Source organism: Dermacentor variabilis, chromosome 11 (assembly GCF_050947875.1).
Source record: "Dermacentor variabilis isolate Ectoservices chromosome 11, ASM5094787v1, whole genome shotgun sequence".
NCBI lineage: Eukaryota > Metazoa > Arthropoda > Arachnida > Ixodida > Ixodidae > Dermacentor > Dermacentor variabilis.
This window is the reverse complement of record NC_134578.1, coordinates 69,804,621-69,819,777: the sequence shown is the minus strand read 5'-3', so window position 1 is coordinate 69,819,777 and position 15,157 is coordinate 69,804,621. Positions and strand designations below refer to the sequence as shown.

The following is a 15,157-nucleotide window of genomic DNA, read 5'->3' as shown; positions in this document are numbered from 1 at the left end:
CTGTTTACCCAAGTTGTCTACTAGCGTGGGACACTGTAATTACTTGCTGGTCGCTGTCTTCTCAAACAACCAACATGAGGCACTGGACATGTTGTGCTCGAGTGAATAATTTGCTACTGGCTCCTGTCTAGCGTAGTAGAAGACAGGGGTCATTGTGTATGCGCCACTGGTATTTGAGCCCAAACATAGAACAAAGCTACTGCATGGGTAATATTGGTGTGTGCCCATTCTTCTCCAATTCCTTAGTGTTTGCAGCATTTGAAGCATGGTTTTCTGGGCCAGTTGGTGCATGATCACAAGGTTATGGTTTTACCATCTAGAGACGCGAGCACTTAGAAAGAAAACACGGCACATGACAACACTGGACTTACAGAGGGAAACATGAAGTAAGTCGGCCTAAATATATATAATGGGTAACAACCCATTTTTTTCTGCCCCACAAAGGTTGTATATATCGCAGTACTTTACTTTGGTCATTTTCGTATATAAAACATAACCATACTCATGTGTGTTCAGGTGCTCATCGAACTATACAGGTTTTTTTTAGCTGCACCAAATTAAAAAAAATGTCGCACATATCACAATTCTGATGCGTGGTCTAAATTACTCGTACAGGCGGCCATTACTTCCACTGGATATCAAATATTTCACACAATAATTACATAGTTACATTACCACTTTCATTATTATTGTTACGGCCACTATTTCAATGTACGAACTTTTGCCGGTGAGTTTGCAAGGCGTATTCACTTGGAAAGAATTCTCCGGACTGCACCAGTTTCTTGATATCTATCTTCCAAATATCCGAGGAAATGCATTGTTGCTCCAATTATTTCGGTGCTTCTATGAATATAAGAACGTATTCTTAAAAAAATGCCTGGAACGCCAATGCATTTCTTCAGACAATTTGGGAATTATTTCGAAGCTGGTGCAGTGTGGAGAATTCGTTCGAAGTGGATACGCCTTTAGAAGTCACCGGCTATGGTTCGCAGATAGAAATATCTGCCATAAAGTTAATAAATAAAAAGGGAACGTAATTATGTTATGAATTTATTTAGGTATTTTGATTCCTCCTACAATAACAGCCGCCTGATCGAGTAATATACATCCAAGATTAGAATTGTGCAATCTGCCACAGGCACTTTTTATAAATTTGATCCAGCGCCCTGTAATAAATTTGATCCAAAAGCGCCCTGTATCAAGCTGATTGTACCTTGGTTAATTCTTCATATGATTATTACCAGCTGAAATATAATTAGGGGCCGAAAAAAATTGTCTAATGTTAGTCGCATACATTTCGAAATTTCATCATAATTTCATGATGTCACGGCACTATTTTGTTCGTGGAACCTTGCGGAAGATATACCGGTTCAATAAAATTCATCGTTTCAGCGAGGAATTCTCAATCCAAACCTTAGGATTGCTCCACTTGTGGAAAGCCGATCAAGCAATGGATATATTCCACATGAAGTCATTGAAAACGGTGAAAAGTCTACATCGATGTCCGGCGAAAGTAAGCGCCCTAATTTTAAATGTGGTCTTCACTTAAGGAATCTTTATTTATATTGTGTCAATAGCTAGGTGCCTTTTCATTTAACAGCCCTCAGCGGTACCGAAACTTTCAGAAGGCAGTATGTATAGATTGTAGTTGTATAATTGAGAAAAACATGATTAGAAGAACATTACGGTTATCGAACACAACCTAGAGATTCATGAGTAGTTTGTCAATCTTAAGAATAAAAGGCGCCGGTTTGTTGGTGTTTCTAAAATGAAGCTAGAGGAAAATGTGAAAAGCGCTTCTCGCGAAACCATGCAATTATTGCACACAATTACTGATACACCAATCGCCATGAAATTCTTGAAGCTCAACTGAATCACATAACAGAGCTTCAGAATGAGGATTCATGTCTGAACGAAAAATGTGGGGACTTCAGATACATAATAGGCGAGTGGCAGGCAAATTCCGCGCAATTTTATAAATTCACATCATTCAGGCAGCTGTTTAAACGATAACTAAACCTGACCTACCAAAAAGGTACTGCATAATTAAGTGACATGGCTTCGATCAAAAAACTTGTGAAATATTTTTCAATATACTTGACGCAAACCGTTACAATGTCTGTGTGAGTATGGTGATCACGTGCCTTAATAAAGAAGCGTAAGTGCTAGTAATACACTGTACCAATTGATTTCAAGAGTCCTCCATTGGTCAGTTGGAAATCTGCTCAGACAACTTTTTGCGCCATGTCTTCGAGTTAAACTTTTATGTACGCAACAAGGTACTTACAGTCTTCATTCTTCAGCTTTTACGGAGAGCATTGCCTCTTTTCTTGTCAATGGGCTTGACAGCGGGTTATTGAATCTGCACAGTTTTCTGTGCGTGGGACGTCAGAGGAGAAAAAGTCGGATATTTTACCTGTTCCTTACTCAGCTTTATTACAAAAAATTGTGTAGTCTTCATATGAGCAAGCGTTTTCTTTTATTTACTATTTTTGTTCGCAGTAAGTAATGCTCACTCCAGTTTAGTAATAATGTGCAAACTGACCGCAAAATGTGGGCTTAGAAATAAGCAACAAGTACAAAAATAAATTGCTTCTCAGTACATTTGCTGTGAATTTAATATTGAAATATGCTGCAGTTCACGAAATTAGAGCAACGTAAACTACAATATACAGCGCAAAATTAGGCCCGGTAAGGCTAGCCGTGTTAGGCACGCAGCGAGTCCGACAGATTGTTCAATGTTCCTCTTAAAATACATGTACACCTTTGTTCGCCTAAAGTCCGGTGTTGCAGTTTGCTCAATACGTACGACGCAACTTCGGTCAAGGACGTCTTGCCATGAAACACATACGAAATACTAAAGCAAAAGCACTGGAGGCTAGTTTCTACTTTACTTCCAGTCGTATATTTAGAGTGAAGCTCATGCGCCCGTTGCTGTGGCGAGCGTTGGCGTTGTTCCTTGTAACCGAGCGAACGAACACATCAAAGGATAAAAGTGAAAGCGAAGGCGGAGCGCAGCGTGAGAAGAAAGGTGGCGATAACGAAGAGAGCGCGAGGAGGAAACAAGAGGAGGAGGGTGCAGCGGCACAATGAGGCGGAAAGCGGAGGAGGTGAATGTGGCGAAAACGTGAGAAGGAAAGCGTTGTGCGGCTGTTTGCGGCGATGATGGCTACCAGATGACGCCACCGTAGCGTGCGTCGTCTTTACGGAAACAAAAGCGTTGCTAGAGCGGAGGTCCGTCTGATGCGGCTGATGTGATTCGCTCCCATTCATAACCACGCCCCACCTCTCGTGATTTCCCGATTAGCGAGGCAGTCGCACCACACGTCGCTCCGTTTGAAACTTGCCGTGCGAGGCATTGTCCGCGCAGCCAATATATCCCGAAATGAAAATATTTATACAATTGCGCTGAAATTTCGCATTATGAAGTACTGTAATGTATTGTTTAACTACGCGCAGAAAACTGTCAATGAAATTGACCGATATCTAAAGGCCTGATAATAAAAGAGTTAATTCATTGCGTTTTGACATGAACTATGGAAAGAATGGTAGTTTCAAAAAATCACCGTCGTAACGTCACTAACCGGGCAGATAATTTTTATTGCATATTTACCTACAACTTAAACAAAGCACTCTGCGCACGAAAGAAATCACCGCCGAAACGCTCCGTACAGATGATTATCACTGGGCTTTATCACTGGGGTTATCGCTGGGCTCACTGGGCATACGGTTCTTTAAATGACGGGCTGGTACGCTGCCGGATCCTCAGTACGCAGTTGCCGCTAGCACTCGGCTACGCGAGCCTGTTTTTGTACTCGGGCTGCAGCATCCGCACGGCGTAGACGAGCTCCTTTTCGATTATGCTAGAGACGTTGCTGATCGAAGGCTGCCTGCTCCTAAGGAGTACATATGATTCGTGGCCTAACCATTTCGAAGGCGTAGAGAGACTGCTGCGTGCGCACTCGGCTGCGGCAGAGAAGAATGACGTCACTACTGGCACAGCTAATCCAGCACCGCCTAGATAGCTCAATGCCTTTTCTCTCCGATCCATTACATCACGTTACCTGGCCCGACTGCCATACAATCTAATTTTGACGTCACCGTTTTGATCACGCCAGCGTTGTCAGTGGAAATTCCGGGCCAGGTAGCAGGACGTCATGGATAAGAGTAAACAAGCTCGGTGTTATAAGGTGGAGTTGGCAAATCGCGGGCCTCTCTTCCTCTTTTATTTTTCGCGCGTGCACATGGGGTCGAGCCGGAGAAGTTTTCTGCGTACAGACGACTGATAGACTAACAGACGGATGGACAAATCGGCTAGCAATATGCAGCTTCGCTTTAAAAAAGACGCTTATAGCGTACTTAGACAGATTTAGGAAACACGAAATTTCCACCGCAGTGCGTTATTTTGCTGATACTGCTAAGAAAAAAATGTGCGGGCGGCAAAAAAAACAATATGTATTGCGCTTGGCAGTCACTATACATCCGTCTGCTATGAAGTGGGCGTAGTTGCTGTGATGTCTTCAAATTGACTAATTACATTACAATTGCGAATCATTAAACATTACCATCGTGGGAGAATAATACAGTCATCGCAATAACTAACAACGGTGTAGAAACAATATTCGAAATAAAGGAAAGAGCTAGGTCATTATACATGAGTGTCTACGTAAGTGATTTCTTTGAAAGAAAGCGATTGACGGTAGACTCTTACATTTGTGTTCTTAGTTAAGAACTTACCCATATGAACTCTCAGAACCTACCGCCATAGTGCTTCCACTAATCAAGGATCTAGGGCAGATTGGCTATTACTCTGTAATTTGCACAGAAGGTGCTTTTAGTAATGTGTTTACTTCACAACCAGTTATTCTTGTCAATGTGCCTAGTTATTGCTGTCAATGTTGTCTTGTGAGTTTGGGATAGCCTATTCTATGCCTTCACATAATGCACCTCCGTCAGAAAGTTGCAGTTTTGTCCATAGTGCAAGCAGTAGTGTTATATTTGATAGAACATCATTAGCAGGAAGTCTTCCACCGACTCATAGAATATTCCTTGCAGCAGTTATTCACAGATGTATGCGAGAAGGTGCCATTCGAAAAGTTAGGCTTCTTCTTTTCACGAAGTGGCTTTTTCCGGTGTTGGAGAAAGGGAGGGTACGGCTTCTTATTCCTCCTGTTTGTTATATTTTTACTCCTTTGCGATGGTTTTGTGCATGATTTTATTTATTTAGAGTTTGTTTATAGACAATCTTCAGACCCTTTCGTCATCCGCTCGTAGCTTCTGGTGATGCAACTGTGGTCTTCAGGCACATTTATACGAAGCTGCAGCATGGGATAATTAGCTGAGAGGCAGCTAAGAATAGTGACTGAGAAGTGAAAGTTCGTACAGGGAATTCTCGGCGTTCCAAACATCGCATGGCAATGAAGACATTTCTTAGGCGAAGCTTTCCTTTCCTACTCTCTCGGGTTTTGCGTGGCACCTTTCAGCATTGTCTGCTGCTGGGTTGGCCGCACGTCGGTGACTATATTTGTGGATATAGTAAGCACAACGGTGATCCCTTGCGCAATAGGCTTGTACAAGCATAGCGCCGACCGGCATCAGATATAGTGTGTGTTTAGATCACTGGTGCACATGGCAGGTTATCCACATAAGCAAGGACGTGACTTTCAACGCGAATAAGCCATCGTCACCATTCGTCGTCATCATATCTTCATTCTCATGCCGTTGCCATCGTTCCGCCACCTTCGTCCTGTGAACACTGCGCTGTCATTTTGTCGCCGCGATGCCGGCGTCGTCACGCTGTCGCGTTTCTGTCTTCTTCATTCCAGTGGTTGTCATCACGCCACCTTAATCATGAGGTCGTCGATTTGTTCTGCTCATGAAGCTTACCTTCTCTCGTCATTATTTTATCACCATCATACAGTCTTCATCATGCCGGGTCACATAATTTTCGCGAGGCCATAATGTCCGTTCCATCGTCATTATTACAGTTTTTTGCTTCAAGTGTTTTATGACGTTGTCGCGACGTTATAGCAGGGATACATTCTTTGTCCCCCAGTTTTTCTCGTACTTTGATCGCCTTTTTTTCTGACTTAATCGCGTTGTCACCATGTCTTCGTCGTTTTATAGCTCACTCTTACGTCGCCATCGCATCGTCGTCCCTGCATCGTCATGCAAAAGAGTCTTCATGAAATCACGGTGTTGTAATTGTCACTATTCTGTTGTATGAACAAAACGAAAAGGTAAACGCGCGAGCCAACGTTTCAACAAGTGGACTTGTCTTTTTCAAGGAATATAAAAAGACAAGTGGTTTTGCCGAAACGTTTGTGCTGCTTTTGCTTTGTCCTCGTTTTGCTAATCGTCTTGAATTTCCATCTCCCGCCTTCCCCGTGTTTTTCCTGCTATTCTGTGGTAGTCATTCGGGAGTCACCACGAAATCGTTTTGGCATCGTCGTCATGCCATTCGTCGCCATAAAGTTTTCGTCATGCCATTGTGGTTCTTACGTCATCATCATTCTAGTGCGTCATCATCGCAAGCTCATCGTGCCGTCATCGTAAAGCCATCTTCCTCGCCCTGTGATTGAAATGCATTGTCCTATTACTTTGTCATCAACGTTGAACGTCATGTGTAGTAAAGGCGCGCTTGAGTGCCACAACTTTATGCCGATTTAAGCGTTTCATTGTCATGTGGTCTATACGTGCAAGTGATCTGTGACTAAAAGCAGAGGTTTCGCCAACAGAGACAAAACCTCTGCTGAAATAAATTCCAGCGCGTGTAATCTTCAGGTTTCAGTTTAGTTACAAGCTTCCTGCAACAGCTTTTGATATATATTGCCCCGGCTACGGGCAGACAACGGTAACCAAGCAGGTTACAAAAGAGGCCCTAAAGGAAATTATTAATGGGGTCGGCTTGTTCGGCGCGTTGGTCCGTGGTATTTCGTAAGGGTGTACCAGCACATAGAACGAAAGGAAATCGGAAGTCAAAACACTGTGGTGTCACAACACTTCAAAGGCGTTAATTAGACGTTTGCCACAATGCAAATCCCCGCCCATCCGTGAGTGCCTACCCTGATGTCAACGCAGCATGGACACCGACACTTCACAGGTCCACAAAAGGCCACGACCCTCACCATTACCTGACAGACTGAACTAAGAATGGAAGGGGCCCCCATCCAATGCTACCGAACAACGACGGCGACCGTGGATTTGCAGGTTCCCATTCTACGCCATATTTTCTACAATCGGGCGTCGGAGGCCGAGTCACTGCGGAGTGTTGCAAGCGTGGGCGTGGTTTCGCAAGAGATTTGACAATAGTTATTTGCTGCTGGACAGTCTTCAGATTCCCTAGCCTGCTCGCCTAGGAAAGACGACGGTATTAAAAGCGGAGACTTTTCGAGCAGTGAGACAGAGGCTCCTGATGTGAGCTCGGGCGTTTAACTTGCTCCTGCGTGTTGTGGGCTTCCGTAGCTGCAGTCGGGTAACTAAGCCAATAGACCATTTTTCCTTTATTCCTACAACTTGACCTAGCAGTCAATGGGCTTGGTACATTCCTTGCCCTAGGCTCACCTTAAGCTGCAACAACACAGAGAAAGGAAGAAGAAGGGTGCCCCCCCTTACAAATGAATTTATTTCTTAGAAAGGACGTCCACCAAGACCAATCGTCGTCTCTAAGAAAATAAATCGTGTTTTTTTGCCAAGCATCCTTCTTGCTACTTTGCCCTGCCTTATGATGTTTTCTTATTTTCCTTCCCTATGATGGCGTACCCTTACGCTAATATTAGGTCAAGTGAGATTGAATGACTTGACTACATATTCGCCATTCATACCGAGAACAGAAATTTCGTACGCAAGAGAATGTCGAAAAGGTAAAATTGACTAGCACCCCCTTTCGTGAAATCTGGGGCGTCAAAGGTGGCACTAGCGCTAGATAATGCACAGATGGCGTCATGAAGAGACCTCACGCGCAGACTACAATAACTAGTTTGTTTTTGCGTGGCCCATTGAAATTAAGGAACAGCGGATATATATGCAGCTACATTCCTTTACACAAAAAATTATCTTTAGCACATACGAAACAACGACAACCTTCTAAGCAAATAAGTCGGTTCACCTCGAAGTATTTTTTTGCTTTATTGTCTGTTTAAAGTGACTTGGACACTGAGGCACTATGATCAACTGTCACGGTAAATGGCTTTACGGTGTAGAGGAAATGTGGTAGTATGTACTCGTCAAAAGTTCTAGCTCTCTGTAGTTCTAGTGCACTCTTTGTCCTTTCTGCGACACAAGAATTCTTATCGAGTTTTCTTTTTTATTATCAGATGAAAACGAAGATACTGGAATTTCATCTACATTGTACTGTACGAATAAAGTATGCGGTAAGCGTAATTTCACTTTTACGCTCTATTATCTAGAGCAAATAAAACACACGTAGTACTACTTGAGAATCCTGTTTCCGTCATGGCTAAGCAATTAATTTAGTTACAGATATGTATGGTGGGAGAGGACAAATTTTTTACTTCTAGTGGAACAGGACATTGTGGAAATTAAATTATTGTAAAAACTATTGCATTCTGAGGGTACAAAATAATTTTTGCCTTAAGAATATTAGTTTTTCTTACCTTAGGATTGTTTGCTTTATTGCAGCGAAGTACCTACGAGAAAGAAACAATGTATACAACGTAGTTATGTTTTAAATGTGAACTCATAGAACTCAATAGTAGAAGCTACTGTAAGATTAAAAAATAGGCAGGACTGGAAAGCAGTATAATTTTAATATTGGTAACAAACGGTAATCTTGCGTTGTTTAGTAGATATAAGACTCGTCAGAGATATGCTTAATAAATTAGTGTAAATTTATGATATTGATTCAAGGTTACTCAACGTGAATCCTTCAAGACCAAGAAAAAGAAAAAACTTTAGAAAGGATATTTTGTACATAGCCAACGAGTTCCACGTGCATTTATAGAGACACGTACATACAAGAAACGGAATACTTATTGATATTTTTGAATTTAGCCAAGCCAAAGTTTGTATGACTGCTGTAAAAAGGTATATTTGCACTAGCGCCTTCTCAAGGGCAAAGCGAATTTTCCACGATAAGCATGAAATTTGCTATTTTTTGCGTCAAAGCACGAGTTGAACGTGCTTAATTCCTGCAAGTGAACACATTTGTCAAACACCGTTTGCCTTAACCCATCTCACTGTAAATGTGGACATTAATGCAATCAGCAGTGAACACGCTAATTACCACAGCCAAGAAACCCCAGCTTGTCTCCCTTCTCGTGCATCGCTTTCGGCACGCTGCACAAAAGGGCGGCGCGGCGGCACATGTGTAAATATATATATTTATAGAATGTCGTTTTAGCGCAGATGACGCGGTGTTATTACCTACTGCACCTCGGAATTATAAAATAATTTTTGGTGCGATTCCCATTACTTGAACCTCTCGAAGTTTCAACGGGCTTATCTGGCGGTCAAACCGTTTTTCCGTCCACTTGGGCCCCTTGATTATCCCCTGGTACAGTCGTTACGTCATCGGACTGCTGTGTTGCGAGAACAGGGCTCGGAACCAACTGCCAGACCCACTTGAGTGACTGGGTAGTTGAGACTTGGTATGCACGGCTGTTCAATGAACCTATTTCCGCGTACTCGAGTCACTTAGAATGTGCCGTTTTGAATAAGAAAATAATTCTTTAAGATTTATCCGGTGCGTTACGAAATTCAACCCTTGCCATATATATATATATATATATATATATTTGTTGTGTTACGGGGAGGAAAAGCCGTATAACATATTTACAGGTTATATATAGAAGGACGCTTCGAATGTCACTCAACATGGTTACCGAACCGCATGAACATCACCGAGAATCGTCGTCTTCTTTCTTTTAATCGCTGACAGCACCTCCTAACATGTCCTCTGGCGGCGAAAGCAACGTCCCGGTGCTTGGTGGGTCCAAGTGATATGGCTTTAGTCTCGTTACGCCGGCGATGCCAGAGGCAGACCGCGCCATGGTGACATCGAAAGGTTTGATTTCATATGTCACGTCGGCTCATTTGCGGAAGACACCAGAAGGGCCAGAATATGGCAAAATCAACTTCTTACAAAGACCAGCACGTTGTGGTGGTGTCCAGAGGAGAACCATGTCACCACGGTTGAAATTGGCGTCGTGGTGGCGGGCGTCAATACACGTCGTTGCTTTTTCTGTGAAGCGTTGAGACGCCAGATGGCAATTTTACGCGCATCTGCAGCTCTATAGAAATGACATTACCGGCGTATTCTGACGTCATGTGAAGAGCAGTGGGAAGGAGCACATCTAAAGGAAGTGCGGGGTCTCGACCATATAAAAGAAGAAAATGAAGAGGAAACATGCCAGGTAGTGTTCTTGGCAAATGTTACAAAAGTTACGGCGGCGACCCAGTCCTTATGGTCAGCGGACACGTAGTACATGACGAGCATGTCTGTGGTAGTTCTATTAAGACGCTCTGTGAGCCCGTTCGTCTGGGGGTGATACGCCGTTGTGAACTTGTTCTGTGTAGGGCAGGAGTGGAAGATCTCAACAACTTGTGATAGAAAGTACCATCCTGGGTCGGTAAGCAGTTTTCGAAGTCACCCACGTGGGTCCCACAGCTGCTAGGCACAACGCGTGTAATTGCATAATGGGTTGTGTAGTCCGTAGCAACTGCAATACATTTCTTTCCGCTGTTAATGTTAAAAGGATGTTTTAGGGAAGAAAGGCAGCATAAAGCGTCGTGACCTGTCACAACTGTAAACTCCCGTCCGTACAGGTAGGGGCGAAATTTGCCCACTGCCCAAACAAGGGCGAGCCATTTGCTTTCCGAGATGGAGTAGTTGCGTTCCGCTGGGGACAGAAGACGGCTAGTGTAAGAAATAATACGGTCGCAACCCTGACCGATGACGTCTGTGCGCATTTCTGTGTGAGCGGTTATGTAAAAATGGCCGAGAAGTGGTGGTGACGTGAGTCGCTTGGTCAACTCAGCAAATGCAAAAGCTTGTGCATGACGCCAAGCAAAGGGGACGTCTTTTTTCAAAAAATTCTGTAAGAGGACGTGCAACCTAATGAACGTCTGTCCTGTTCCCTCCGTTTCTTCCCGCCCGTATTTCCGCTCAACGACACTACAAGATCCACCAACTGACCCAGCAGTCTACGCTTCTGAACGTCACAAAAATCTCGTACGAATCTGCGAAAGTAGGAGCAGAGGTCCACAAAGCTTCGAACCTCATTGGTACAGGTCGGCACAGGGAATTCTTTGACGACAAGAACTTTATTGGGATCACGTCGAACGGCAGAACAATCGACAAGGTGTACGAGAACAGTAAGTTGCCGGCGACCGAAGGTGCATTTTGACGAGTTCAAATAAAGACCTGCTTTGCGGAAAACAAAGAATTGTCGAGAGGCGTTCCAGATGTGTTTCAAAAGTCGGCGAAAAGACAATTACGTCGTCGAGGTAGCGTAAGCAGATTGACCACTTAAAACCGTGCAGGAGAACGTCCATCAGACGTTTGCATGTAGTTAGGGCATTGCGTAACCCAAATGGCATTACTTTGAACTGATAGAGGTCCGCAGGTGTAATAAAGGCGGTCTTTTCACGGTCCATGTCATCCACAGCAAACCCAAACCTAGGTCTTTTGAAGAGTGAGTGAGTGAGTAAAGACTTTATTTGAAAACAAGGTATTGACGGATGACCTTGTTGTTAGGCAGCCACGAGCCCCTGGGCCCGGGCGGCTTCTTCAGCTCTCTCGGTGACCTTGACCGGCAGGTCAGGGTCGGAGCTGAGCAACACGGCATCCCACTGCTCAGTATTATTATTTCGTAATTTGTATGATTTTCGGCTGGGCACGACCACATAATTTCGAATACATCCGCTTTTTGCTTACAATGTTTACATGTATTAGGGTATTGGTCCGGGTAGTAGTAGTGATAGGCTACGGGGTTGGGGTAGGTGTTCGACGGAAGTCGTCTCCAAGCTACTTGTCGCTTGTTGAGCGATTTGTGTGCTGGCGGGTACAGTGCCCTCGATAACCTATAGTGTTGAGTCATTTCCTGGTAACTGACCATGCGATCGCTCTCTGATCCTAGCGTGAGCCGTACGGGTGCTCGGTTGGCGAGTCCTCGAGCGGCGGTGCTGGCGGCATCGTTACCGGGTAGGGAGGAGTGTGCTGGTGCCCAAATGAAATGGATTGGTCGTGGGTGTTGGTTTGCGTCTACTATGTGTTTTACGGGAGCCGAGACCCGACCTTTCGCAAAATTGCGTACTGCTGCTCTGGAATCGCGAATCATGTAATGACAATGTGTGGAGGCTATTGCCAGAGCGACAGCCGCCTCTTCCGCTGTTTCGGAGCTTCTGGTGCGAATTGAACCACCAGCAAGTATTTGACCTGAGGAGTCCACCGCTGCAAGGGACATACAGTTGCGTTCTATGTATTCTGTTGCGTCGACATAGACTACGTCTTTGAAGGCGTGGAATTTCTGATGTAGGGCTTTGGACTGCTCAGCCCTCCTTTCCTTGTGGAATTCGGGGTGCATGTTTTTAGGGAGTGGATTAATTTTGAGATGGCGCCTCTGATCGTGAGGAATGTCTACTTTAATGCTTTGCATCGTCTCGTAGTTGATGCCGAGATTCTGGAGGATGTTTCGCCCGGTGGCCCTCTGAGCTAACCTTTCGTATTGAGATATAAGGTGTGCTTCTACAAGTTCATCGAAGGTGTTGTGCACAGCTAGGGTAGCAATTTAGCGTTGGCCATTCTTATAGGTAGCCGAAGAGCCTATTTATAGGCGCTCCGGGTAATTCCCTCTATTTTCTCTCTCTCAGCCGCTTTGAGGCAGAGGTACGGGGTGATGTAGGTGATGCGGCTGAGAACGAAGGACTGTACCAACCTTATGAGGTTGGCATCTTTCATGTGAGAGTGTCGGCTGGCAATTCTTGAAATGAGTCGCATCGTCTGCTGAACGCATGCTTCCAGTTTATGAATTGTGTTGCCGTTGCGCCCGTGAGCTTGAATGAAGAGGCCTAGTACATGGATGGTGGTCACCACCGGTATCGTGCCTCCTCTGGCTCACACCGTGATTTCTGGGGGTGGCATGGTGTCGGATTTGCGGTTTGTAGGGGCTCTGAGTAGGAAGAGTTCTGATTTTTGCGGGGAGCAGGCGAGGCCTTTGTCGGTAGCGTACTTTTCAACCGCATCTACAGCTTGTTGCAGCGTGGTTTCTATATCTCCATCGCTACCTTTAACCACCCACAGGGTGATGTCGTCGGCATGCAGACTGTGGTGTAGATCTGGAATCTGATTAAGTTGTTCCGGTAATCGGATCATCGCTAAAGTAAAGAGGAAGGGGATAAGAGTGATCCCTGCGGAGTGCCACGGCTTCCAAGAGGGATCTTGTCCGATTGTAGTTCTCCTATTCTTAGTTCCGCTGTGCGGTGGTTGAGGAAGTCTTTGATGTAGTTGTAGGTCCTCTGACCCACACCTAGGTAATTCAGATTCTCTAGTATTGCCTGATGCGCTACGTTCTCAAAGGCCTTTGTAAGATCAAGGCCAAGGACAGCCCGGGTACCATTCTTTGATATGTGGTTCAGAACTTGATGTTTAAGCTGAAGCTAGATGTCTTGCGTAGAATGTTTTGGACGAAAGCCAATTATGGAGTTCGGGAATAAGTTGTTGCCCTCCTCAAAATTGTGGAGGTGGTTAAATATAATGCACTCCATGAGTTTTCCTACGCATGAGGTCAGAGAGATCGGGCGTAAGTTCTCGAGCTGTAGTCGCTTACCATGTTTAGTTATGAATATTATTTGTGCATGCTTCCATTGCGAGGGGATAAAATCTGTTTCCCAACAGCGGTTGAAGTACTCTGTTAGCGCAGGGATAGATACGTCGTCTAGATTTCGGAGGGCATTATTTGTTATGCCATCGGGTCCTGGAGCAAATTTAGTTCGGAGTTTCAGCAAGACGGCTCATACTTCAGCCTCTAGGATGGGTGCGTCCAGGTTAAGATTCTCCGCACCACTGTATGGCTTCTAGGGCATTTGTGCATTTGTGCCTATGTACCGGGTTTAGAGCTCTGTTAGGAGCTCGTCGTTCATGCACTAGTATTGGTGAGTGATCTTATTCAGGCATTTCCTCTGCTCGGACTTACTCTTATCGGTGTCCATAAGGTATCGGAGGAGATTCCACGTTTTGGCTAGACCGAGTTGTCCCTGCATGCTGTCGCATACCTTTTCCCATTGGTTTTTGGTGAATTGGTTAGCGTATTCCTCAATTTCTATGTTGACTTGCGCGATGCGTAAGCGGAGTGTACGGTTTAGTTTATTATTTTTCCAGCGGGTTTGCATGCTCTTTTTTGCTTTGCACCGTGGAGGCAATCAAGCGCGTCATCTCTCCATGGCAGGGAGTACACGTCTTTCTTTGTTACCTTGTTAAGATTCCGGTATGCTAAACAGAACTGCCAGCTGTTGTCCTTCTTTCTAACAAGCACGACAGGGGAAGCCCAGTGACTTGAAGAAGGTTCAATGATATCTCGGGTTAGCATCTTGTAGACTTTCTTCTTTGTGACTTGGCGCTTGGTGGTGGATACACGATATGGTCGTCGGCTTAACGGGCTTGCATCGCCCGTGTTGGTGCGATGCTTTACAAGGCATGTTGGGCCCAGTGGTCGGTCATTGAGATGAAATATGGCGCAGTGCAATGCGAGAAGACAACTGAACGTGTTCACATGAGGAGCCGGAAGGTCAGAGGCGATCAGTTTTGTCAAGCTTTCTAACACATTTGCTTGATCCGAATTGGGACTGGCAGGCCATCGTGCATTAGAAGTCAACGCGGAAATATTGTAGTCACAGGCTGGTGCAATGTTTGCAAGGGATATACCCTGAGGCAGCACTGTGTTAGCTTGGCAAAGCGGCTGCATTCCCCACTTTGGTTAGTTCTATCCGTCCAGCGGACAGCTCCCCATGTACGTGTCCGCTGACCATAAGGACTGTGACGCCGCCCTCCCTTTTGTGTATATATATATATATATATATATATATATATATATATATATATATATGTTCCGACATCTCATAATATTTGAAAGGCGTATTTAGTGCCAGCGAACAAGGCCAGAAGGGAGACGGCGCTACAATGCGCAAACATAAAGAACTT

At 44.7% G+C, this 15,157-nt stretch overlaps 1 protein-coding gene across 2 annotated transcripts in view; it reads left to right on the top strand.

Annotated features, from left to right (window-relative positions):
* LOC142564355 (uncharacterized) overlaps positions 1-15,157 on the top strand; it is a 53,035-nt gene that overhangs the window by 19,231 nt on the left and 18,647 nt on the right. For both annotated transcript variants that reach the window (XM_075675331.1, XM_075675332.1), the window contains exons 5-6: positions 1,393-1,513; positions 8,316-8,372. In XM_075675331.1, the coding sequence (XP_075531446.1) occupies positions 1,393-1,513; positions 8,316-8,372 (178 nt within the window). The remainder of the gene's footprint in view (positions 1-1,392; positions 1,514-8,315; positions 8,373-15,157) is intronic.